Genomic DNA, 26,526 nt, shown 5'->3' with positions numbered 1-26,526 from the left:
TATTATTATTTTTATTACAAATATTTGCACTGCAAAAAACAAAAGAAATAGAAGTTTTCATTTCACCTCATACAAGTACTGCAGTGAAATCTTTTAATCGTGAAAGTGCAACCTACAAATGTAGAATTGGGTTTTTTACATAACTGCACTCAGAAATAAAACAATGTAAAACTCTAGAGTTACAGGTCCACTCAGCCCTACTTCTTGTTCAGCCAGTCGCTCAGACAAACAACAACAGAGGGTCCTGTGGCACCTTTGAGACTAAGAGAAGTATTGGGAGCATAAGCTTTCGTGGGTAAGAACCTCACTTCTTGCATCTGAAGAAGTGAGGTTCTTACCCACGGAAGCTTATGCTCCCAGTACTTCTGTTAGTCTCAAAGGTGCCACAGGACCCTCTGTTGCTTTTTACAGATTCAGACTAACACGGCTACCCCTCTGATATCAGACAAACAAGTTTGTTTACATTTGCAGGAGATCATGCTGCCCACTTCTTATTTACAATGTCACCTGAAAGTGAGAACAGGCGTTCGCAGGGCACTTTTGTAGCCAGCATTGCAAGATATTTACATGCCAGATATGCTAAAAATTCATATGCCCCTTCGTGCTTCAGCCACCATTCCAGAGGACATGCTTCCACAATAAAGAGATTGCACTACAGTACTTGTATGAGGTGAATTGAAAAATACTATTTCTTTTGTCATTTTTACAGTGCAAATACTTGTAATAAAAATAATATAAAGTGAGCACTGTACATTTTGTATTCTGTGTTGTAATTGAAATCAACATATTTGAAAATATAGAAAAATCTCCAAAAATAGTTATAATACATTTAAATTGGCATTCAGTGCAATTAAAACTGCAATTAATCATGATTCATTTTTTTAATCGAGTTAATTTTTTTGAGTTAATCGCGTGAGTTAACTGTGATTGAGTGACAGCCCTGTTTTAACACAGAATCAGAGAATATCAGGGTTGGAAGGGACCTCAGGAGGTCATCTAGTCCAACCCCTGCTCAAAGCAGGACCAACCCCCAACTAAATCTTATGACAGTCTATGGGTACGTAGCGCGTACACACCAGAGGGATGATATTCACGACTGGCACCTGGACGTGACTAGGAAGAACGGGCTGTAACAGAGAAAGGGAAGCCGTGGACTGAATATGAGGAGTAACTTCCTGGCAGCGAGATGCATGGGTGGGGGTGTCAGCCAAGGGACGGGGGAGCCCCACCGCTTGGAACGGGACTGGACAAGGGGCTGGAGATGTGCTGAAGGGAAACAATCCAGTGCTAGCCCCTGGGAGAGGGACTGAATGACCGAACTGGGCTTGTCCCTCTCTAGTTCTGCAACGCTGTGACTCCTCCGTCCGCACGCGTCCTACAACAGAGACTCCCACTTTCCACAGCCCTCCGTGTGTCTCTGAGTGGGCAGCGGGCTGCGAATCTGCTGCGTAAGTGCTAAATATTTTCCTTCTCGCTCTTCTGGGGCTCAGGCAGGGCAGGTGGACGCTCCTTGGCTGCCTGATGCAGGTACATGCAGCGCTAAGCACGTGACAGGGTGGGACAGAGCAGCTGCTGGGACCCGCCCTGCAGCCCAGACAAAGGGATCTCGAGGATCTCCAGCACTGCTTCCCTGCACCCCCTGCTAGCAGGCTGTGGGTCTGTCTACACAGCACAAGCTGGGCCTGGCCAGCTAGCCTGGGGAACAATAGCGCTGAGCGCAGGGACGCAGGGGCTTGCGTGCGGGCAGGACACGCCCAGCCCAGCCCCTGGGGACGTTCTCAGCCTGCTCTGACGCATGCGCGGCGCTGTCTGCACTACTATTGTTACGTGCGTGACCTGGACACAAGCCAGCGGGTAAAGCTGCCGGGGCGCAGACATCCCCAGCGCGTGGCGGGGAGGTGGGGCACAGGTGGCTCTGGGCCAGCCCGTCGGGACACTGAAATGGTGTGGCCAATGCGGCAGCAGGAGACACACAGGGCAGCGCAGGGTCAGGCTGTCACAGCGGGGTTATTTCCCGTGTCCGCAGCGTCTCTCCCGCTGATGAGCACGGACCGTTTTACAGGGGAACTGACCCGGGCTACGCTGGGACAGCCGGGCTGTCTTCGGTTTCTGTCTCACGCCGGCGCCGTGCTGCTGGATTAATGACTCCCATCGCACGGGACTGGGGGGGTTCGGACTGCGCTCGTGAGTGACGCTTTCCCTGCTCCCCGCAGTCAGATGGTTTCTTCGGGGCGATCCCGCGGGGCCGGCTCCGTGTATAATTGAGGCCCAGGACTTACTCCGCCTGTTGCCAAGGGGGAGCCCCCGGGTGCTGGCGGCTGGAAGGTCGCTGCGTGCGCTGAGCAGCCGGCGGGCTGGCCCGGCTGGGGCAGTCGGAGCTGTGGTTTCCCCGAGCAGCTCTCCCCGCGCTGGGCTCTCCGGAACGGCCCCCGCTGGGCGTGGTGGCTCGTCTGGTGCATGGCCATGCGCTGCATGTGATTGAAGGTCTTCCCGCAGTCGGTGCAGATCAGCGGGGCCTGCCCCGTGTGCACCCGCTGGTGGGTGAGCAGCACCTTCTTCAGGCGGAAGCTCTCCCCGCACTCGGCGCAGGCGAAGGGCCGTTCCCCGGTGTGCAGCCTGACGTGCAGCTTCAGGGTGATCTTGTCCTTGAAGCTCCTCCCGCAGTGGGAGCAGGCGAAGGGGCGCTCCCCGGTGTGGATGCGCTGGTGGCTGACGAGATGGTGCTTCTGCGTGAAGCGCTTGCCGCACTCGGTGCAGGTGAAGGGCTTCTCGCCCGTGTGGGTTCTCCGGTGGATCACCAGGTGGTGCTTGTGGCTGAAGATCTTCCCGCAAGCCTCGCAGGAGAACGGCTTCTCCCCGGTGTGCACGAGCTGGTGGATGCTCAGAGGCGTCTTGTCCTTGAAGCTCTTCCCGCACTGGGCGCAGGAGAAGGGCCGCGTGCCCGTGTGGCTGCGCTGGTGGCTCAGCAGATGGTGCTTCTGGGTGAAGCGCTTGCCGCACTGGGCGCAGGGGAAGGGGCGCTCGCCCGTGTGGGTGCGGCGGTGGGTGATCAGGTGGTGCTTGTGGTTGAAGATCTTCCCGCACTCGGCGCAGGTGAAGGGCAGCTCCCCGGCGTGGACCCGCTGGTGGGTCAGGAAGACCTTCCTCAGCCGGAAGCTGCTGCCGCACTGGGCGCAGGAGAAGGGGCGCTCCCCGGTGTGGGTGCGCTGGTGGGTGGTGAGGTGCTGCTTCTGCGTGAAGCGCTTCCCGCACTCGGCGCAGGCGAAGGGCTTCTCGCCCGTATGGATCCGCTGGTGGATTATCAGAGCCGTCCTGTCCTTGAAGCTCTTCTCACAGCTCGGGCACGCATGAGGCCTCTCTGCCACCCTCCCGGTTCGTCTCCCCTGAGGGTCTCCGGCCTGGGCTCTCGGCTTCCGGCGGGACCCGCTTTCGCTCTTGCAGCTCGTTAGTTCCAAGAGCTGGAGACCTTTCTCCCCCACTATCCCGGATACGGTCCCCCGCGGTGCCAGGGCTTCGGGATCTTCCTGACCACGACATCCCTCTTCCTGCTCCTCCTTTTTAATGGTGATGCCAACTCCTGCTGGAGAGAGGAGAGAGCCCAGACATCACTTCGTCGGCTGGAACAAAGGCGAACTCCTAACACTAAACAAGAGTCACGGGATGGGCTGTGTTCTTAGGGTGTTTGCTTCATGACTCACCTGAGCAGGGGCTCTGGGTTCTCCTCTCTCTCCAGCCCTGGGGCTCCCGCACACACGGCTCTTCCCCACACTCCATCTGACAGATGATCTCTGGTTTGGCACCCGGACACCCTGTGCAGGAGGCAAAAATCACAGGTCAATGAGACAGGCTCAGAAGAACATAAGAACGGCCAGGCTGGGTCAGACCAAAGGTCCATCTAGCCCAATATCCGGTCTTCCGACAGTGGCCAATGCCAGGTGCTTCAGAGGGAATGGACAGAACAGGGCAATTATTGAGTGATCCATCCCCTGATGACCATTCCCCGCTTCTGGCACTCAGAGGCTAGGGACACCATCCCTGCCCATCCTAGCTAATAGCCATTGATGGACCTGTCCTCCAGGAACTGATCTAGTTCTTTTTTTAACCCACCTATACTTTTGGTCCTCACAACATCCCCTGGCAAGGAGTTCCACAGGTTGACTATGTGCTGCATGAAGAAATATTTCCTTGTGTTTGTATTAAACCTGCTGCCTGTTTATTTCATTTGGTGGCCCCTAGTTCTTGTGTTATGAGAAGGAGTAAATAGCACTTCCTTGTTCACTGTCTCCACACCATTCCTGATGTTACAGACCTCTATCATATCCCCCCTCAGTCCCCTTTTTTCCAAGCTGAAAAGTCCCAGTCTTATTAATGTCTCCTCATATAGAAGCCGTTCCATCCCCCTGATCATTTCTGTTGCACAGGGTGAGTAGGTTTCCCCAGCTGCCTCTTAATTCCTGAACCCCTCTGGGTCCGGAAAGGCAGCGAGTCCGCCAGCGACCTGGATTGTAAATGACACGGGAGGGCCATGCAGTGTTGTGGTAGCCGTGTCAGTCCCAGGACAGTAGAGACAAGTTAGGTGAGAATATCAACTCAGAGCCCAGCTTTCGAGCTACACGGGGCCCTTCCTCAGGGCTGGCAAACTTAGTATGAGTACGTTTGTCCAATAAAATATTACCTCACCCACCAGGTCTCCCTGGAGGGTGACACGTTCCAGCAACGCTCAGCATGTCAGCACCCGGCAGGAGGGTTTTCATGGGCTCTGGCTAAGCGGTCTGGGTTTGTTTCGGCGACTCCCCAAGGCCTGGCCCAGGTGACTACACAGACGGCCGACACCGGCCAGCGACAGCCGCACACTGATTTTAACCCACGCTGGTTATCTGTAGTCTCCAGGGGGATGTTTCAGAGCGGGGAGGGGCAGGGAACTGGCCAGCATTCGAAGTAGCTTTGAATTCACATGACTGAGGTCTGGTCTACACTAGAGAGCTGGGCTGACCCGAGGCAGCTTACGTCCCCTAAGTAAGGAAGGGTCTACACCAGGGCTTCAATTCGCAGAGATGATTTCCCGGCTCCCTCCTCCCCCCATTAGGGGCTTCAGCTGCGTAGCCAGGGGTCTCAGGACTTTAGCCCTGCGGGGGAGCCACTGGGGCTTGGGACTTTAGCCCCATGGGAGGAGGTGCCGGGGATCGGGGCTTCAGCCCCATGGGGCGTGCTGAGGCTTGGGGCTTTAGCCCCGTGGGGGGCAGGGGGTGCAGGGACTTTAGCCCTGCGGGAGGAGATGCTGGGGCCTGGAGCTCGGGGCTTTAGCCTCGTGGGAGGAGGTGCGGGGGGCTCGGGGCTTTAGCCTTGCAGGGAGGTGCAGGGGCTTGGGGCTTTAGCCCCGTGAGGGGACATTGGGGCTCGGGGCTTTAGCCTTGCAGGGAGGTGCAGGGGCTTAGTGCTTTAGCCCCGTGAGGGGGCACTGGGGCTCGGGGCTTTAGCCCTGCAGGGAGGTGCAGGGGCTTGGTGCTTTAGCCCCGTGAGGGGGCATTGGGGCTCGGGGCTTTAGCCCCGCGGCAGGCGCCAGGCTCAGGGCTTCAGCCCCACGGGAGGTGCTGGGGCTTCCGTGGGTTTGAAAGTGTTTGCTGGGGCTCCGCTTTGGTCGGCTATGGCTGAATTTAAGCCCCTGGTCGACACTAACATTTTGCTCCGCGACGTAACTGCGCCGCTCCGCCGACGTAGTAACTCCACCTCCACCCGTGGCGTAGAGTCCAGGTCGATGCAGTTGGGTCGACCCAGTGTCAGTGCAGACACCGCGTTGTCACTGGTTTTCAGCCTTCCCATAATGCCCCACACAGACAGCACAACTGATACAAGCGCTGCTGGGGAGGCCGCCCCCCGCTGACGCAAGGCGCCAAGTGCAGACACGCACACGCGATGTGATTACTGCAGCGGCTCTACATCGGTGGACGTTAGATTGACTTAACTTTGTAGTGTAGACGTGGCCTGAGAAATATAAGAACCTCTCTTTATAATCAGTGTCAGAAACATCCCTCGAACGATGCCCATTTGGGATGCCAAGAGGCACTCGGAACATGACAATACCTTACCCCTCTCGCCAACGAAACCTGCCCTATCTCTGGGCCCGGCCCCACTCCAGTGCAGGCCTCCTCTGAAGGCTGTCCAGTGATCCTCCATGTGGGTGGGGAGCCCCACAGGACTGCTGGAGATCACACTGAACCCCCTCTCCTTTCCTGCTGCACAATCACAATTTAAAGGGGCTAACGATGCAATGGGGATTTCCTCTAATTACTTTCTTGTACTTTACCCAGGTCTCTCAGAGGAAAAATATTCCCCACCCCTAAAACAACAAGGTGCTGGCCCCCCTCGGGGGGCAGAGTTAAGGCTGTGTAGGAAGTGTCCCCTGAACTCTGCATTTCCTGGTTTTGTGATGTTTGTGTTTGAATTGTGACACTGATGCTCTTGGAGGGATACGTAGAGGGACCTCAGCTCCACAGGTCTGAGTTTGGGGGGATTGAATATTTGAGTTTGGGGGACTGAAACGCTCCTGTTTGGGGAGGGCGGGAGGAGCTCCCGGCCCTCCTGGGCACCTGAAAATTAATTCTATAAGAACAATGCTCTTTGCATTTCTGTTTGCAAAGGGTCTGCGAACTTTCAGGATAACGATCCTTAACCACTCTTGGGAGAGATGCCTCGAAAGTGCCAGGAACCAGCCTTATACAGACCACGCAGCTCTCGGTAACACGAGGGAAAGTGTCTCTTTACCCAAGGAGGCGATGAGCTCGTAATTCTCCTTCATCACGTCCCGGTACAGCTCCCGCTGCCATTCTGCTAACGCCGCCCACTCCTCCGGGGAGAAATAGACCGCCACGTCCTCGAACGACACCGGCACCTGCAAAACAAGCGGCCCCATTCAGTACCTCCCACCACCGGCAGCCCTGACTGCCTTCCAGGCTAGGGATATTCCATGTGCCTGAGTCACAGCGCTAACCGAGGCCTTTTTACGTGTGCGCCTGATCAGAAACAACGCTGGCTACGCACGGATCAACCGGGTTAGAAAACACAGCAGGGCAGAAGAGGGCTCACTAGTGCTGGAACTCCATGAGTTACAGAGAAGGACTTTCATAGAATCATAGAATATCAGGGTTGGAAGGGATCTCAGGAGGTATCTAGTCCAACCCCTGCTCAAAGCAGGACCAATCCCCAACTAAATCATCCCAGCCAGGGCTTTGTCAAGCCTGACCTTAAAAACCTCTAAGGAAGGAGACTCCACCACCTCCCTAGGGAACCCATTCCAGTGCTTCACCACCCTCCTAGTGAACAAGTTTTTCCTAATATCCAACCTAGACCTCTCCCACTGCAACTTGAGACCATTACTCCTTGTTCTGTCATTTGGTACCACTGAGAACAGTCTAGACGTTACATCAGCCATGCCACAAAGGGGGCCGACAAGGTTCACAACTCGCCTTTTAGACATGGACCGTCTCCTCCTCTCTGTGCGCAGTGCCCAGTGCATTGTGAGTGCTGCCACCTGGGAAACATTAACAATAGCAGCGGCTGCCTCCAAAATGCCCTTCACATATTAATGAACAGCCAGGTTCACCCCACTGGTGTCCTGCTTAACCTGGCTGGTCCAGGCCCCAGCCCCGCAAATAAACTGCCTGGGACCTTCTGGGCTGCTGAGGGCCCCAGACACGGGCTTTAGAGTGGTTCAATCAAATGAGGGGAAAAGCCCTTCCACAGGAACCCACAAGGAAAGACGACTTCCAGCTCCTGGCAGGAGTCGCGTGAAGCTGATGTGGCCGTGGTTTGCATCCACTTTCCACAAGTGTCCATGACAAGGCAAGGCCCAGGGAATTCCACCCAAGGGCCCGGTTACCTCCCTTTCTTGTACCTGGAAGGCCCACTCCAATTACCCCCGGGGCTGGGCGCTCTGTGGAGACACTGCTCCATTAGCACTTCTGCTCAGCGTCAGGACTTCGTCCCCACATCCCCACCTCGGAACCGCTTGGTTAAGCTCCCTGCCTCCTCGCTCCGTATCTGCAGCTGAGCACAGCAAAGGGAGCTGGCGGATTGCGAAGAATTCTTTTGATTCTGTGCAAAGGGAAGTTGGTTCCATAAACGTTTCTGCATCGAGACCTCTGGCCCTTCCTGATCAGCTCCAGTGTTTATTTTTTTAATACTTTGGACTTTTCCTGAAGATCGTCCCTCCAGCCTGGGTGTTTCGGAGCAAACATCCCTCGTTATTCACGATCAGCAGTAATAGGTGGAGCACTGTTTATCTCGCGATCCCAAAGCATTTCAGCTGGCAGGTAGCACGGTCCCTGTTTCGCAGACGAGGAAGCTGAAGCATGGTGGGAACTGACTCACCTGAGTAGGGCCCATTAGCCTGGCTAAGAGCTCCCTCACTCCAGAGTTCACTGTGTCTCCTGGCTGGCTTCATCCGCCAGCAGAATCTCTGCTAGGCCCCGGGTCCGACTCCCCATTGCCCTGCCCCAGAGTAACGTTTGCAAAGGCAGTGCACAATGGGCGTAAGGTGGAACTGCTCCGACCGGGTGGCTTTATACGCCCGCTTGGCCCAGGTGTAAACGGCCACACGAGAGACAGCGGGACACAGACTCAGAGCCACAGTATCAACCTCATTCTAATTTATACACGTACAAATCATCCCGCACGGCCACGCAGACGAATAGAAATGAGGTTGGCTAGCGCCCGGCTCTCTCTGCCAGTCCAGTCCTGGCCACCACCCCGGCAGATCCTGCAGTCTGGGTTCAGACCAAACTTCCGCTACAATCCGAGGGCGTTCTGGCCAGAAAGGGCCGGAGGAGTGACCCGGCGATGCTGGTTAGGGCTCTAAGTTATTTTGAAATGTGCCGAGCCCCAGGACTTCCAGCGCTTCCCTCATGGAGACGATTCTCCTGTTGGTGCATCTCATGGAGGCACACAGCTCCCAGTAACGCCAATGGGGACTCTGCATCTAAATCCCATACTCTGCGTCTAAATCCCATAGGCAGCGTTGAAATCTCAGCCTAAAAGTCTAATTTCAGAAGTCCCTACTGGTGCGCCAGGGCTTATCGCTGCCCTGTCTTTGGGGGCTTCGAGCCAGTTTTCTGTCCACATGACGTGCTTCTAGGGAGTCATTGCAAATTCATTTTTCACCTAAGATTTCACACACTCAACTAAAATCCAACAGGATTTATAACTACGTCATCCCCTACGGCTAGTCATTGGCTTTTAAAAGGCGATTGATCTTCTTGGGCAGGATTTATTCATAGATTCGCCGTTTGGAAGCCAGAAGGGACCAGTCTAATCATCTAGCCTGATCACATTGGAGAGAATCCAGCGGAGGGCAACAAAAACGATCAGGGGGCTGGAGCACATGACTTATGAGGAGAGGCTGAGGGAACTGGGATTGTTTAGTCTGCAGAAGAGAAGAATGAGGGGGGATTTGATAGCTGCTTTCAACTACCTGAAAGGGGGTTCCAAAGAGGATGGAGCTCGGCTGTTCTCAGTGGTGGCAGATGACAGGACAAGGAGCAATGGTCTCAAGTTGCAGTGGGGGAGGTCCAGATTGGATATTAGGAAAAACTATTTCACGAGGAGGGTGGTGAAACACTGGAATGCGTTACCTAGGGAGGTGGTGGAGTCTCCTTCCTTGGAGGTTTTTAAGGCCCGGCTTGACAAAGCCCTGGCTGGGATGATTTAGTTGGGAATTGGTCCTGCTTTGAGCAGGGGGTTGGACTAGATACCTCCTGAGGTCCCTTCCAACCCTAATCTTCTATGATTCTCTCTCTTGCACAACACAGGCCAGAGAATTTCTCCGAGTGATTTTTGCATCAAGCCCATATCTTGTGGTTGAGCTAGGGCATATTTACTAGAAAGCCACCGAGTCTTGATTTAAAGACTTCAAGTGATGGTGAATTCATCGCGTTCCTTGGGAAATGATTCCAATGGTTAATTGCCACATTGCTCAGAAAATGGCCCTTGTTCCTAGCCTCAATGTATCGGCCTTCAGTGTCCAGCCACTGGCTCTCGTTCCGCCTTTAGATCAAAGACCCCTTTCTAGTCCCTACAGAAACCTCTGCGGCCTGAGTCCAGACTGCCTTGGTGCATCTGAACACTTCTTCCTGCATCAGGCCCACACTCCGCAGACTGGTACCATGTTCCCTCCTCGGCCGTCCTTTCCACATGCCCGAGTTCATGCATTAAAATCCTTCCTTCAGCCTCTGAATAATTTGCTGTTGCTTCTGTGGGGCTCTGGGAGGGGGTCTCCCTGGTGTGGCGCCCAGCGCGCTCCCACCAGCGCCACAAAGGGCTGACCTGTCCCCTGCTCTGCTCCCAGAGCCAGGCCTCTGCAGATGCAGCTCCAAACAGCACTGGCTTTGCTGCCAGCCCCCAGCCATGGCACGTCCCTGTCCAATCTGCTGCCCTGGCGCCCCTCGGTCTCTGCGGGCGCAGGGGGTCCCCAGCCGCCCGCTACCAATGACTGTCCCGGGTCTCAGGGGGATCCCCGGCTTGTTGGCTGTTTCCCTAGGGCCCGGGAGCAGCCGGCTGCGGGTTTCCTGCCGCTCACACCCTCCCCCGGGTGGTGACTACCGAGGCTAAACCAAGGGAGCCCAACGCAGATTCTCCAGCGGCCCCCCCCGTTCTCCGGGTCTCGGCTTCCCGGGGCTTGCGGAGACACTGCCCCCCCCCGGGACCCCCACCCACGCCGGGCCGAGAGCCCAGCCCCAGCCGGGTTCGCCCCCCAGCGCCCCGGGCTCCGGGGGCCAGCGCCGGCCGGGCCGGGCCGGGCCAGACGGGCTGCGGTGCCGAAGGTGGCTACGGACCGCGGGCAGGGCAGGCTCCGGGCTCCCATTGTCACCGCGCTGCCGCTCCCTGCGCCCCGAGCCGGCGCCTACCTGCGCCCGGCCCCCGCCGGGCATCGTCCCCCGGGCTCGGCCGGGCAGGCGCGTCGGGACGAAGCTCGCCGAGCTCCGGGCAGCCGCCGGCGGGATGCGCTGCGCTGCGCTGCGCGGGGCGCGGAGCTGGGCTCGGGGAGCCCCCGGAGCTCGGGCGCGGAGGTCTCCGGCTCTCCCGGGGAGCCGCGCGGGGGCACCCGGGCATCCCCCTGCGGCGGGAGGGAGAGAAAACTACAGCTCCCGGCAGCCCGTAGCGCCGGGCCGCCTCCCCCTCGCCTGGCCCCGGAGCCTCCCGGCCGGGTCCTAGCAGCGCCCCGCTCCGCGCACACGGGCTGGCGGGGCGCGTCCCTGTCCCTGTCCCACTCCCACCCCGGGGCCCTCCGCAAGCCGCACCGCGGGCTCCTGCCCGGGAACCGGGCTGCAGCGGGGAAAGGCGCCCACACCCCATCTCCTACCCGCCCCTGGCTTCCACACGGCCCGGGACAGGGGCTTGTGCATACGAACGGCCTGAGCCGGACTGGGTCAGACCAAAGGTCCATCTAGCCCAGTATCCTGTCTACCGACAGTGGCCAATGCCAGGTGCCCCAGAGGGAGTGAACCTAACAGGCAATGATCAAGTGATCTCTCTTCTGCCATCCATCTCCACCCTCTGACAGACAGAGGCTAGGGACACCATTCCTTACCCATCCTGGCTAATAGCCATTAACGGATTTAACCTCCATGAATTTATCTAGTTCTCTTTTAAACCCTGTTATAGTCCTAGCCTTCACAGCCTCCTCAGGCAAGGAGTTCCACAAGTTGACTGTGCGCTGCGTGAAGAAGAACTTCCTTTTATTTGTTTTAAACCTGCTGCCCATTAATTTCATTTGGTGACCCCTAGTTCTTATATTATGGGAACAAGTAAATAACTTTTCCTTATCCACTTTCTCCACATCACTCATGCTTTTATAGACCTCTATCATATCCCCCCTTAGTCTCCTCTTGTCTTGCTTCTCTGGGATGGAGGCAGAAGGCCCGGGACGTGGTTCTGTTGACAGGACAATGTACATTCAGGTCTGGCCTGCCCTGTGGTCCTGGCAGACCCTCTGATGATGACCTCACTGTCAGGGAAGTGAAAGTGATGAATGAAAAGAGGAAGGGGTTTTATTCAAACCGGTTAAAAGGCTATGATCTGGTTTTGTTAACCGCTGTGTAACTGAGCCCCTGAAACCCACTGAGGAGAAAAGCTCCCCGTGTAACAGATCCAACACCTCTGGCCCTTTCAATTAAGGCTAAGCAAGCTCTCAGTTAAGGGCTAAGATCCAGCCACACATCTAAGTCCACTGAGGGAGACCTCTAGCAAAGACCAGACAGGAAATACTTCTCCTTTCAAGTCTTCTTTGTACAGGGAATAGTAATTGTTAGAAATACAGGTAGTTGGGTTTGTGCTGCCTAGGGGAAGTACCTGCTGGGTGTGAAGGTGTCCACCAGCATCTGTAACAACAGCCCCCACTCGGCACCTCGGCTGCCCCCACACCTGGAGCCTGCGCAGGGGGATGGGAGGTACACTGGCGCCATACCCCTTGGAGGCCATGTCCTCACACCGCTTTCAGGGGGCACCACTCAGCCCCAAACAGGGAAGCGCCTGAGACAGTTGTTAATGACTGATACACCCGATGGGGTGTGAAATAATATCTACTGCCCCGTGTGACACCCTGCAGGTCCTACCCAAGCCTGTCCGCAGGCGTTTCTGTTGTGGGGGTGGGTCTGGTTCCCGGGGGTCACAGGTTGATGCAAAACAGGGAGGGACCATACAGAAGTAGAGCCAGCCAGCATGACCTCAATGCGTGTGTGTGTCTGAAATAAATGGAGAGAGAGGTTTGTTTTCTAATTACCCCCCCCCCCCCCCAATCTGGTCAGCCAGGGTGGGCGAGGAGCAGCCCAGATTGGCCGGGAGGCAGAGTCGGGGTTTCTATCTTGCTGCCAATACCCAACATAGCCCTGATTGCAGACTGAGTGAGGACATCAGGATGTGGCCGGGTGGGAGTGGATCTTCTCTTCCCTTAGCCAGCCATGCAGGACTGCCCCCACCCCACATGCTGCACCGAAGGGCACTTCAGCCATGTAAACGCAGCAGAGTCCTTCTTTGTAAAAGGCTCTGGAGACAGGACGCTCAGATCGTAATGGTCTTGTGGTTAAAGATACAAGACAGCGCTCAGGACACCTGAATACTATTTCTGGCTCTGCCAGATGTCTCAGTTTCCCAATGTCAAATGGAGATAATACTCAGAGCGGTCAGAGAAGAGTGGTGACTTGTGAAGCTCTCGTATTCACATCTCTCAAGTGCCCGGAGCTCCTTGGCTGGGGAAGCTGGAGCTGTGAAGATCGGATCCAGATTCACCTGTGAACTTCCCCGGCCGTTGGGAGTGCGCGGCAGAACGTGCGTTGGGTGGTCCCTAAGAACTAGTGCTGAGCGACGTGACTGAATCATGGTACCATGTGAGAATGGCCTGTGGCTAGATGGGGAGAGTGTTAGAAGGGTTCTGTCTCGCCCCCCAGTCAGGCCAGCTGCCTGTAGATGGTGCTAGCAGGAGCAGTGGTAACGGTTGGTTAATGTTCTGCTAACCTGGCTGCGCCCCCTTTCTATGCCGCATCAAAGTACCAGGTGCGCGGCCTGCACGTGACTAATGAGCAAGTCGCTTACTGGCTGATTCCGCATCAAACTGCAGCTCTCAGCTGATTCGGAGCCACCCCACTTCTAAAACCATCTTTAAATCAGTCCAGGTGACATCTCCGCCTGTCCCTCAGCTCCTCCTGCCAGACCCAAGCACCTCCACGGGCAGAGCCTGCCCTCCCTCGCTCCCCTCAGAGGTGTTAAAGCCAGAAGGGACCATACAAGCAGCTAGCCAAGTGGTTTTCAACCTTTTTTTTCATTTGTGGCCCCCTAAAATATTCCAAATGGCAGTGGGGGCCTTTCTGGAAATCGTAGACAGTCTGTAGCCCCCCCAGGGTCCGCGAACCACAGGTTGAAAACCACCGATCTAGTCTGACCTCATGTATCCCACAGGCCATTCAACATCATCCAGTTACCCCTGTATTGACCCAGTAACTTGTATGTTATTATCTGTCTCCCACAAGGCAGCCCGTCTGGATCTGGAGACACCAGGAACTAGAGAATCCACCACTGCCTTGATCCTTTGTTTCCAGGGTTAAGCCCCTCACTGTTGCAAATTCGTGTCTCATTTCTCATTTGAATTTGTCTGGCTTCAGCTTCCAGCCAGTAGTTCTTGTGATGATTCTGCTGGGTTAACGAGCCCGCTCGTACCTGTTTTTTACTCCCCATGAAGGTACTTCCAGGCTGTAACCAACTCCCCGCTCAGGCTTCCTTTTCATAAACAGACGGAACTCTTTCAGTCTCTCACGTTTTCTTCAGCTGAATCATTTTTGTGGCTCTTTTCTGCCCAACATCCTGTTTGAAATGTGAACACCAGAACTGGATGCAGTATTCCAGCATCAGTCCCACCAGTGCTGGGTACCAGGGTATAATCCTCTGCCTGCTCCACTAACCACTCCTCTGTTAATACGTCCAAGGATCGCATTAGCCCTGTTTGCTACAGCAACATGTTGGGAGCTCAGGTTCAGTCTCGTCTGCTCTCACCCCTAGACCCTTTTCAGACTCCGGATTCTGGAGGTGGGGTCTGCGTTCTGGAGGTGGGGTCCGCGTTCCTTGTTCCTACCTGTAGAAGACTTTGCATTGGGTTGTACTAAAATGCGTTTGGTTTGAATGGGCCCATTTTACCAAGCGATGCAGCTCGCACTGTCTGACTGCCCTGTTGTCCTGCCAACCTCTGTCATCCACAAATGTTATCAACTGGGATTTTATATTGACTTGCTGATCACAGATGAAAGTCTTGAATAGTGTTGGGCTTCATACTGATCCCTGTGGAACCTCACTAGAAACACCCGTTTGCTGCTGATTCCCCACTGACGACCACTGTTTGAGATCTGTCAGCTAGCGAGTTCTTAAACCAGTTAACGGGTGCTCTATTGACATTGTGTAGAGCTATTTTTTAATAAGAATGCCGTGTGGTACTCAGGCAAATCTCCTACAAAAGTCTAACATTTACACAAAGAACAGGAGGACTTGTGGCACCTTAGAGACTAACACATTTATTTCAGCATAAGCTTTCGTGGGCTACAGCCCACTTCTTCGGAAGCTGTAGTCCACGAAAGCTTATGCTGAAATAAATGTGTTAGTCTCTAAGGTGCCACAAGTACTCCTGTTGTTTTTGCGGATACAGACTAACACGGCTGCTACTCTGAAACCAAACATTTACATAGTAATTTGTAATCTCATCAAAGAATGAAATATCTTAGGTGCAAAGATGAGAAACAAAATGATTAGGGGGATGGAATAGCCTCCGTATGAGGTGAGATTAAAAAGACTGGGATTGTTCAGTTTAGAAAAGAGACAACTAAGCAGGGATATGATAAAGGTCTACAAAAGCATGGATGGTGTGGAGAAAGTGAATAGGAAACTATTACTTATCCCTTCGCATAACAGAAGAACCAGGGGTCACCCTCACCCAATGAAATTAATAGGCAACAGGTTTAAAACAAACCAAAGGCAGTATTTCTTCACACAGTCAACTTGTGGAACTCCTTGCCAGAGGATGTTGTGAAGACCAAAAGTATAATTGTGTTCAAAAAAGAATTAGACAAGTTCATGGAGGACGGGTCCATCAATGGTTGTTTGTCAAGATGGGCAGGGATGCAACCCCAGGCTCTGGGTGTCACTAAACCTCTGACTGCCAGAAGCACCTGGCATTGGCCACTGTCGAAGACAGAATACTGGGCTAGATGGACCTTCCGTGTGACCCAGTGTGGCTGTTCTTATGAAAGCAGGTTGTTGGACAAGACCCATGTTCCATAAAACCATGTTGTCTAGCATTAATTACATTCCCATCCTTTAATTCTTTAATCAACTCAATCCCTCATCAGCTCTTCCAGTATTTTGCCCAGGCTCAGCAGTGTACGTAGGACAGTCCGGGCCGGTCCGGTCCGCCGTACCTGCAAGATATTTATAGCTGGTACAGCGTACCGAAAAGAGGAGCAGTCAAACGTGGGGCCACTGGGCGGGCAGCTGTACCACCCCCAGCCCTTCCCCGCAGGTCTCCTCCGTCTGACAGCAGCCACGCCGGAGGACAGGGCTGGGGCAGTCCAGCCCCGGGAGGAGCAGCTGGCGTTCTGCTCCTTTCCCCGCTGCGGTTCCCGCGAGAGCCCTGACCCACAAAGGGGAAAGGAGCAAAACGTCAGGCCACCGGGTGGCCCCCCACCGGCAGTTCCTCTGGCACCGCTGCTGTACCAGCCCCCAGCCCTGTGCTCCAGCAGGCCGGCTGCTGTACAGACAGAGGAGACCCTGCAGGGAAGGGCTGGGGGCGATACAGCCGCGCTGGAGGAGCTGTAGGCGTGGGGCTGCCCAGCGGCCCCATGTTCTGCTCCTTTCGCCGAGCGTGGGGGCCCCTGGCTGGGGTGGAGTCACGTGGAGGGTCACATGCCCCCCATGGCTCCCTCTGTAGCGGTAAGAAATGGATTCCACTTGCACCACGGCTAAACTACAGTTACGACAAGAGCAGTTTGCGTTATGGAAAAGTGACACCGGGGAAATATTGGCTGTCGCTGTAGCTGCAATGTAGAAGCTGGAAACCGACCGAATCAGCATCATGCAGCCAGCCGGCTCTTCACCGATTCCCACTGCTCCACCGGCCCCTGGGACCCACGCAGCCAGCGCCTGAGGGGTGCAATAGAGAGCTATGTGATTGAACGCTGGCGCTCAGCACGGCTGGTTAATCACCTGGCTTTCCTTGGCGCGGTCTGTCTGACTGGGGTCAGAGATTCTCCATCCAGCACAGGGGGTCTCAGCGTTTTTCTTTCTGAGCCCCCCCCCCATGCTATAAAATCTCCATGGCCCACCTGGGCCACAACTGGTTTTCTGCATAGAAAAGCCAGGGCTGGCATTAGGGGGTAGCCAGCAGGGCAGTTGCCTGGGGCCCCAGGGGCCCCCATGAAGCTACATTGCTGACTTCAGCTTCAGCCCGGCTGGGGAGGCTCGGGGCCCTGGGCTTCAGCCTTATGCGAAGGGGCTTTGGCTTTCTGCCCTGGGTCCCAGCGAGTCTAATGCTGGCCCTGCTTGGAGGCCCCCCTGAAACCTGCTCAAGGCCCCATAGGGGGCCCTGGACCCCTGGTTGAGAACCACTGGACTAGTTTATCTGTTCTGCAGTGCTCGGCCTGGCCTCCATCTGCACTTCTTAGGACTGGCCTCCATGCCCATTGTACAGAGACGCTGACCTGCACTCCGGCAAAGCACCCTTCTCCCATTTCTCACCCCTGACTGGCTCCTGCCCGTCAGCTGTGGGGCAGAGAATGAGATCTGCACGACACAGCCACCTCCCGGCCCTTCGAGAGAACAGCGTGTGAGGCCCCAGCTGACACACTTACTTTTAGTTGATATTATTTTAATTGTTCTTTTGAAGGAAAAAGAAAGCAAACGCAAGACCACATACAGACATTACAGCGCTAAACCGTTACCAACGCCCCACACAATACAGAGCATGCAGAACTTCGGTTAAGGTACATTCATTGAATCCCACCGCAGCACTCACTTCCCGTCTCCTCACTCAGGCATCCTCTTCCAGTCTCTTCTCAGATAGGACTCCCTCCAAGCCGGCTAAGCGCCTCCCGCCGGCACACCCTGCTGCACTGAGATTTCTCTGTTGATTTCTGTGTTTTTGATGGCTGGCGTTTTGCTGGACAGACTAGTCTCCAGTGAGAATACGCCACATGACTTATTAAAGGGAAACTGTCAACATAATAAATACATCAAACTCTGCTCTAGTATTACACAGAAAAAATGAAACCATCTCCTTTGGCTCCTCATGAAGCAGGCTGGTTTTAGTTCACATTTTGCACTTCAGTCAGCTTGGGAGGTGGAACTAGACGTCTTGCTTTGCTAGAATCATAGAATATCGAGGTTGGAAGGGACCTCAGGAGGTATCTAGTCCAACCCCCTGCTCAAAGCAGGACCAATCCCCAGACAGATTTTTGCCTCAGAACCCTAAATGGCCCCCTCAAGAATTGAACACTTAACCCTGGGTTAAGCAGGCCAATGTTCAAACCATTGAACTGTCCCTCCCCGCTCAGTTCAGCTCAGCTCAGCCCAGCCCTTTGACCATTACATTCCCATGTTCAAGTCCCAGGACTCCTGTGGTCTATGCCCAGCTCTGAGAGGGGAGGGGGGTTTACAGGACTAGAGAGGGGAACTGGGAGTCAGGACACCTGGCTTCTATTCTATGCTCTGGGAGGGGAGTGAGGTCTAGAGAACTAGAGCAAGAGGGAGCTAGGACTGCTGGATTCGATTTCCAGTTTCCTATATGACTTTGAGCTAGGCATAGCTCTCTGCGCCTCAGTTTCTCCAAAGTGGGGGTGCTGAAGCCTTCCTGTTTGTAGTCCACTTCACTTCCTGTCCTCGTGTTAACACAGTGCCACTCAGCACTGCAGGGGATTGATTAAAAAAATCCCAAAACTGTTTCATTTAAATTAAAATGCAACAGGGAAGAGGGTTTATTCCTGTTGGGTTTTACAAAACCTTCACCCAACCTACATTTTGTACTTACATCTCCTTACAGCAACCAGGTGATTATCAAACCCGCAAAGGCCCAGGCACGAAACCACCACAAATCCTGCACATCAGAAACACCTGCAGCAGACGGACTGAAGTTTCTGGCCAGCGATACTCAGAACTTAGTGGTTCAGGAGCCAAATTAGCGATCAACGTGCCCCCAAAAGCCCCTGCAGCATGACCGACAGGGGAAATACTTGGTTTTATATATAATTATTCTCACAGCAAATAAATTACTAACTTAGAGCAAGCTGCTAACTGAATTGGTTAATTACACAGTAAAAGCATCCGGCTTGGTTAATAACATCATGCGCTGCACAGAGCCGCAGGAGACCCCCAAAGAGCCGCTTGTGGCTCGCGCGCCCCAGTCTGACTATCGCTGGTCGAGGTGATGGGCGCTGTGGGTAAAAGCTGCAGATTAACTCTCTTGTAGCGAACGCTGGAGAGGCAGCGACAGCAGCTGTCAGTCCAGCCTCGGGTGGCACCTCCACAGGTCACCCTAGGATCTCACTCCCACCCCCAACGGGCCCTATCGGACTCCTGTTCAAGTCAAACCAGTGGGATCCAACTCTCGAGCAGCGCAGAGAATCCACTGCTGTATGGCGATAGGAAACCGGCGGGAGAAGTAGCTTGAAAGGACAGGAAATGGACACAACAGACACTTGAGTTCAGGGCACAAGAGAGATATGGAGGGTAGGAGCCATGGGCCAGGTGGAAGGAGAAGTGCAGGATTGCCAAGGATTGCCACAGGGTATCTGCCATTTTTAGAGGCTTTTAATTTATTGATTAGAGAGAAAAATCTACCCCCCTTTTGTGTGTGTATGAACATGGATTTTATCCAGCATGCTGCATCGTTCCATAGGGACTTGCACGTGACTAGGAATAGCATCGTAGTGCTATTTGCGAATGCTCTGTGATTTACACAGGAGACAGACGGGAAGGATAAAATCAAAGCAGACACAGCAGACCATTGCTAATTACGTCACTCAACAAATGAAAATAAAAAAGACAGCGTTGCTACAATTTTCTGCCAAGATCTGATCGAGTGGTGTAGTGAGTTCTCCTCTTACTCAGACTTCCTCGCTTCCCCAAAGTACACCGCAGAACACTTCCTACTAGACTAGAGCATAAACAAACCTAAACGGCACGCCCGCATAAATGAACAATGTTCATGACAAGGCAGCAGCCTGGCTCTTTGATTATACGCGGAGCGTCTCCTTTGCAAGATTCAGCAATTTTCACAGACACTTGTGCAAAGTAGCACGGTTCTACGGTAATTAGAAAGCTAGCGTACGTCATGGGGCACTTCTTTATATTTTGGTTAAGATATTTTAGTGTATTTACTAGGCAGCCAAACAACCTATACATTTAGGAGGCCAATCCAGTTGCTTGTAGAAAATTCGTACTCTGGAGAGGAGACTGACACGTCAGTTGCTTTTAAGCAAGGTCCCACAGCAAGGATGGGCCTGGGGAGTTGAGTGTGTGTGTGTCACAAATGTCACTTTTGCACACCCAGGTTGGAAGGTAGCTTCCAAGGAGGCTTTTCGGTTGGCCTCTGAAGATGTGCTGTCTCACAGGAGCAGTTCTGCCTACCCTAGAGCTCACGGTGTTTCACTCCTGCATCTTGTCAGATCCCAACTCCCAGACATAGTGTTTGCCACGTTCCACCCACACAAATGGTTCCCTCTCACGTGTGGCTCCTTTGATGTAGCACAAGGCGTTTGCTCTGCATGAACCTCTTCCCACACTCATTGCACACCAAAGGTCTCTTGCCAGCCAGGGTTCCCTGTTGGGCTCTCAGAGGTGGCTTCTGGCTAACGTTTGCCCTGCACTGCGGGGTGCTGGTGCAGGGCGTTTGCTGGACCACGGGCTGTGGGCTCCGACTGGCACCTGTCCTCGTGCTCTTCAGCAGCGCCTGCTCAGTGTGAGTTCTCTGGTGCGCCAGCATTATCCGCTCGTCCCGGAACCGTTTCTCGCATTCCGCACACTGATATGGCTTCTCCTCTGCCGGGACCTTCTGGCGGCAGAAACCCACGTCATCCTCCAGGCCTTCCTCCCCTTTGCCACGTGGCCTCTTGCCCCTGTGCACCCTCTGGTGGCTTTTCAAGTGCTGCTTCTGGCTGCAGGTCTTCCCGCACTCGTTGCACTTGTAGGGCCTCTCGCCTGTGTGGATCCGCTCATGGATGATGAGGGTTTTCTTGTCCTTGAAGCTCTTCCCGCACTCGGGGCAGGCAAAGGGCCGCTCCCCCGTGTGGATGCGCTGGTGGCTGATCAGATGGTGCTTCTGGCTGAACCTGTGTCCGCACTGAGTGCAGGAGAAGGGCTTCTCCCCGGTGTGGGTGCGCTGGTGGCTCAAGAGATGGTGCTTCTGGCTGAAGTTCTTCCCGCAGTCCGAGCACTGGAACGGCTTCACTCCCCTGTGCACTTTCTGGTGGGACACGAGGATCTGCTTGAGCCGGAAGCTGCTCCCGCACTGCAGGCACAGGAATGGCCTCTCCGCCGTGTGGGTGCGCTGGTGCTTTTTGAGGTCTCTGCTCTTGTTGAAGCTCTTCCCGCACTGAGCGCACGTGTACGGCCGCTTGGGTGCCTGAGGGCTTCTCTGCAGCTTCTCAGAAAGGCTCCTCCCTCTCTCGGGGGCAACATCCTCCTTTCCCATGTGGGTTTTCTGATGTCTCTTCAGGTCCCCCTTGGATGGGAAACCCTTCCCGCACTCAGGGCATTTGAAGGGCCGCTCCCCCGTGTGACTCCTTTCGTGGATGGTCAGGGCTGTGTTACTCTTGAAGCTTTTGTCGCACTCCGGACATGTCGGGGGAATCTTCTTTAGCGAGGCTTTTTGGGGAGGAGCCCTCAGGGGTTTGTCCTGAGCATTCGCCACCCGGCTTCGCAGCTTCTGGCGGGATTTGCTTCGAGCCAGGCCGCTCTTCTTCTTCTTCACACACTGTGGCGGGCTGCTCCCTTCCTCCAACTTTCCCGAGGACGCACTGGGCGGTTCCGGGGTCTCTGTGTCTTCCTCCTGCTCCTCCTTTTTAATCCTGATTCCATCATCTACTGGAAAGAAGACAGAGGGAAGAGTCCAGATGTTATTTCAGGTGCGGAGGATGGAAAAAAACTGCCCATTCAACAAAACCCCCCATTCCAGAGGGAATCCCAGTAGGTTCCCAGTGAGAATCTGTGAATGAATCTGCTGGGAAGTTCAGCGATTGGGAAATCCCCTCTCTTCCCACAAATTACAGAGACATTCCCATCACATCCAAGTTTCTACCGCCCAAGAAATAGCCAACGGAAGCCAGCTGCATTCACCTAAACAGGTCTGGCTCCCACGACGGCAACCTGAAAAATAACCCCCCCACCGAGACACAGATTCTGCTCTCAGTCATACCAGTGCAGCCCAGTGACTTCAACAGAGCTATTCTGGCCTAAGAAAGCACGTTTCGACCAGGTTTCCAGAGGCAGTCAGGATTATAAACTGGGGATTCCTGCCAGTCATGTTTCTATTTTATTCAGCCTAGGTCTGACCCCACCCTCCCCAGCGCAGAACGTGAGCATACAGGAACGCGAACTCTGGAGTGGCCTTACAAGTGAGTAACTTTCTCGCACCTGGAGTGGTGCGGGAAGGGGAGGGACTCCGGCTATGAGTTAATTAGTCCTGTTAGGAAGTCCCAATCGGCTCCAGCCACAGAGGAATTCTGGCTACACACTAACAGAGTTAGGGACACTCTTCCGACACACACAGGCTTCAGCACTGTATGGGTCCCTCATTGCCTTTAATGAATGTTACTCTCAGTCCAACGCTCTGTTCATCAGGCCACCCTTGGAATGTCCAACTCTTCTCTGTCTAGCTCAGACGTGGGCAAACTACGGCCCGCGGGACCGTCCTGCCCAGCCCCTGAGCTCCCGGCCGGGGAGCCTAGTCCCCCCCCCACCCCGCTATCCCCCCTCTCCCGCAGCCACGCCTGCTGGGCAGCGCAGCTGGCTCTGGCCGGGTGTCGCGGCTGTGAGCTCCTGCTGCTGGTAAGGGGGCGGGGAGCGGGGGGGTTGGGTAAGGGAGCAGGGGGTCCTGGGGGGCAGTCAGGGAGGATGGGGCGGTTGGATGGGGCGGAGGTTCTGGGGGGGACCAGCAGGGGGTGGGGAACAGGGAGGGTTGGGAGTGGGAGTCCCGGGGGGCGTGTCAGAGGGCGGGGATGTGGATAGAGGTTGGGAGGGCAGTCAAGGGACAGGGAGGGGGTTGGATAAGGGGGTGAAATCCCGAGGAGCAGTTAGGGCCGGGGGGTCCCAGGAGCGGGTGGTCAGGGGACGAGGAGCAGAGGGCGGTTGGATAGGAGGCGGGAGTCCCTGGGGGCTGTCAGGGGGTGGGTGAGTGGATAGGGGTCAGGGCAGTCAGGTGACAGGGAGCAGGAGGGTTAGATAGGGGGCAGGGGTCCTGGGAGGGGGCGGTCAGGGGGCAAGGACAAGGGGGGGTTGGATGGGTCAGGGGTTCTGAGGGGGGCAGTCAGGGGGCGGGAAATGGGAGGGGTGGATAGGGGGCGGGGGCCAGGCTGTTTGGGGAGGCACAGCCTTCCCTACCCAGCCCTCCATACAGTTGCGCAACCCCGATGTGGCCCTCGGGCCAAAAAGTTTGCCCACCCCTGGTCTAGCTCCCCATCCTTCGGGATTTCCCCCCCCCCCACTCACCTGACCAGAAGCTTTGGGGGGTCCCCCACTCTCTGGGATGCGGAGGGTCTCCAACACACGGCTCTTCTTCTTGCTCAATTTTACATAGGATCTCTGGTTTGACAGCAGGCCACCCTGTTCCAGGGACGGAGAACAGTAAAGTCTCATGTTTACATTAATGTAATTAGAGTCTGGAAGAAGGCTTCTCCATCCTCATCGTCAAAGGTACTATCCCTCACTCTCAGCTCTATCTACTCCAAATTCATGGGCATGCACACTTCACACTCTAGCCTTAGTGCTCCCTCCATCTATCGGCCCACTTCTGACTCGTGTCTTCTGTCCTGCTGCCCCTACATACCTCTTCTGCTCCAGCGGTCAGTCTTTAGCGTCACATCTCAATCTTCTTTCTGCAGGAATCTTTCCTATCTAGGGCTCCTTACCCCAGCCACTGTCCCATGTTTTACCGTGTCCGTGTTAGAGTCTAACATCTCGCTGTATGTCCGCAGAGTGCCCCGTACGCTCATGCGTGCTAGGAATGGTCAATGACAGGGCAGTATATGGGCCACATTTTCAAGCTTCGGAGCCTGACGTTAGATGCCTAACTCCATATTCCGGCATCTAGACAAGAATGGCCCAGCTCCTGGGAGAAGGGCGAAAGGGATCCTCACCCAGCGAGGTCACCAGCTCGTAGTTCTCCCTCATCACGGCCCGGTACAGCTCCCGCTGCCATTCCGCTAACGCCGCCCACTCCTCCGGGGAGAAATAGACCGCCACGTCCTCGAACGCCACCTGCAACACAAGCCGCCCGGCTCAACATCGTGGGCTGCACGGATAGCCAGAGCCCACGCTGGGGACTGCAGTAGGATCCAGACATGGGCAAAACCCCTTGGCCCCAGTGCCACGCAGTCTGCATCCCACTCCCCACCAGGCCCGTCTGCCAGTAACGGCGTTACCTGAAAACTGACAGCCAGGAGGTGAGCGCAGAGGGGCTGCTGGGGAAAGGATAAAACAAAACTGCTTTGAATCTGCAGTAAGTACAGCAAGACACAGGGGCATAACTAGCTCCCGATGCGTGATGGGCCCGTCAGTCTTGGGGGGGCTGGGGTGGGTTGAGAGACTTAAAACGCATCCCGTAATCCGGCAAATCAAGGGTTAAGACAAGAATGGGGACAGTGAGAGAAAGCCTCAGCCTGGGGTTCAACCCTCCTGTGCTGGAGGCTATGGGATGATCCAGGTTAAAGGGACAAGTGGGGGGGGAAGGGGAAGTACCCTGAATCCTGGAGACATGGGCTGACCGAGGGGAAGAGGAGGAATGCAAGGAGAGCTAGAAGCAGGGCGAAGGGATCACGCTGTGGCAAGGACAGCCACTCACAGCGCTGCAAACCTCGCAGCCCCAGAGAGAGCGATACGGGGGAGAGGTGCAGGAGCAAGCCCTGCTCGCTGTTCGGGACAGGATGCTTTAAACATGCCTTTTATATGGGGAGGGATAGCTCAGTGGTTTGAGCATTGGGCTGCTAAACCCAGGGTTGTGAGTTCAGTCCTTGAGGGGGCCACTTAGGGATCTGGGGCAAAAATCAGTCCTTGGTCCTGCTAGTGAAGGCAGGGGGCTGGACTCAATGATCTTTGAGGGTCCCTTCCAGGTCTAGGAGATAGGTAGAGCTCCATATATTATTATTATTTTGTGTATTAAAAGTCATGGTTCTTTTCAGGCCAGCAGCTCAGTGGTTTTCTGACAGCACCGAGAACAATTCAAGGAGCAGCCTGCAAAACCCAAGATGAGCTAGAACCAGATCGGACTCTCGATCTGAGCACTGAGCAGTCAGACACGCTCCGTGCTGGCCCAGGAATCAGTCACGCTGCACAAGCGGCCCTCGCTGGCAGTTCTCATGGGTTCCAGGCCCTCGGTGCCCGAATTTACTTCAAGGAGAATGAGTCACATTTTAAAATGACTTCCCGAAAGCAGCCTGTGCTCACCAGGCTGCCGAACCGCCCCCGCCTTTCCCAGCGGCTATTTTTAGAGGCAATTTTAACTCTTGTGAACATAAGGGATTAGCAAGGAGCACCAGGAATAATGGGGACAGGAGTGAAGCCATTTATTCTACGTGGCGCAGCCCAACTGGTATGGCCTCTCCTGAGCAGAAACCTCTGTTTCCATGTCCCCTGGAGGTGGTTTTAGAACGAGGGCAAACATCCGCCAGGTGCCAGCCTGGGACACCTCAATCATTCAGTTCACTTGTGACCAGGTCAGAGGCCAGGTTTCAGGAGCAGAAAATCCTGCACCTAAACCGTCTTCCCTGTCTCCCAAGCAGCATCGCCTGGAAAAGCGGCGAATGCAGGAGCCAGGGGAGAGCGGAGACAAGGGATAGGAGTCAAGAGCCGCACACTCATAAGTCTGGATCTAGGGGTGCTGGGGGTGCTGCCGCACCCCCTGGCTGGAAGTGGTTTCCATCACATCCAGGTTGACAGTTTGGTTCAGTGGCTCTCGGCTCCCCCACTACACACATTGTTCCAGCCCCCCTGTGCACACTCTGCTGAGCCAGGCCGGCGAGGGCAAGGCAGGAATTCCTGTGCCATCCTACAATGCCCTGCTCCCTGCGAGCGGGGCCGCCTTCAGCAGCCCTGTCGCCCAGGAGCCTGTGCTAGGGAGCAAAGCTTAGTATTCAAGCCACCCTAAGACGCCCGTACTGGGGGGAACAGAGCCGCCACACACTGGGGCAGAGCAGAGACCCTCCCGCCCCGGGCCTGTCTGCTACGCAGAGAGCCCCCTTCCCTGCAGCCCCTGTCACTATATGGGGAGGTGTGAGAGAGCGGGAGCCCCCCACCCCAGGCTATATATGGGCAGGGAGCCCCCAGTCACCCCAACGCCCCCCCGGGCCCGGCGGAGAGCCCTGCCCCACTGCAGTCATTCATTCTCCTGGCCCTGGCCCTGCAGACACCCCCACCCCGCCCCGCCCCACAGCTGTCTCCCCACTGCCCCCTCCGGGCCCCGGAGAGCAGAGACCCCCCGGCCAGCCTTGTGTCTCTAGGGCCAGCCTGGCTCGGTGGGGCTACAAGTCCCGCCCCTGCCCCGGCTGCAGGGGGCGCTCCCTGTCCAGCGTCCAGCCCAGGAGCCTGCCGTGGGGCGGCCATGGGGCCGGGTCCTGCCTCCAGCGGGCAGCGCCCCCCGGGGCCCGGGGCCAGCCGCCTACCTGAGCAGAGCCCGCTGCGGCCATCCCCCTGGCCTCCGGCCTGCGGCCCCGCGACGCGGGGATCGGGGCCAGGCTGGATCGGGGCCCCGGGCGGCCCGCGGGGCTGCGCTCCCCGCCCGGCGCAGTGTAGCGC

At 55.5% G+C, this 26,526-nt stretch overlaps 1 protein-coding gene across 1 annotated transcript; it reads right to left on the bottom strand.

Moving 5' to 3' along the window:
• Positions 1 to 973: 973 nt before the first annotated feature.
• Positions 974 to 26,526, bottom strand: LOC117875560 (zinc finger protein 665-like). Its single transcript, XM_034766938.1, has 9 exons — positions 26,394 to 26,526; positions 23,874 to 23,994; positions 23,227 to 23,340; positions 20,247 to 21,603; positions 16,027 to 16,159; positions 10,899 to 11,129; positions 6,763 to 6,889; positions 3,699 to 3,809; positions 974 to 3,580 (listed from the first exon to the last, which is right to left on the bottom strand). Exons 1-9 carry the CDS (start codon positions 26,415 to 26,417, stop codon positions 2,214 to 2,216), a joined length of 3,585 nt encoding a protein of 1,194 aa, XP_034622829.1. The 5' UTR covers positions 26,418 to 26,526; the 3' UTR covers positions 974 to 2,213.

This window comes from Trachemys scripta, chromosome 3, assembly GCF_013100865.1.
Source record: "Trachemys scripta elegans isolate TJP31775 chromosome 3, CAS_Tse_1.0, whole genome shotgun sequence".
In the NCBI taxonomy this organism is placed as follows: domain Eukaryota; kingdom Metazoa; phylum Chordata; order Testudines; family Emydidae; genus Trachemys; species Trachemys scripta.
Note: the sequence above shows the minus strand (reverse complement) of the source record. Positions and strands in the feature narration are given on the sequence as shown.

What these genes read in the sequence shown, in the direction of transcription:
- LOC117875560 (XM_034766938.1), bottom strand. Translation starts at nt 26,417, where the DNA reads ATGGCCGCAGCGGGCTCTGCTCAG. An exon ending in CTACATCAAAGGAGCCACAC is followed by an intron (nt 16,160 to 20,246) that starts GTGAGAGGGAAC and finishes TTTGTGGGTCAG; the next exon opens with GGCTCTCGCGGGAACCGCAG. An exon ending in AACCCAGAGCCCCTGCTCAG is followed by an intron (nt 3,581 to 3,698) that starts GTGAGTCATGAA and finishes TCCTCTCTCCAG; the next exon opens with CAGGAGTTGGCATCACCATT.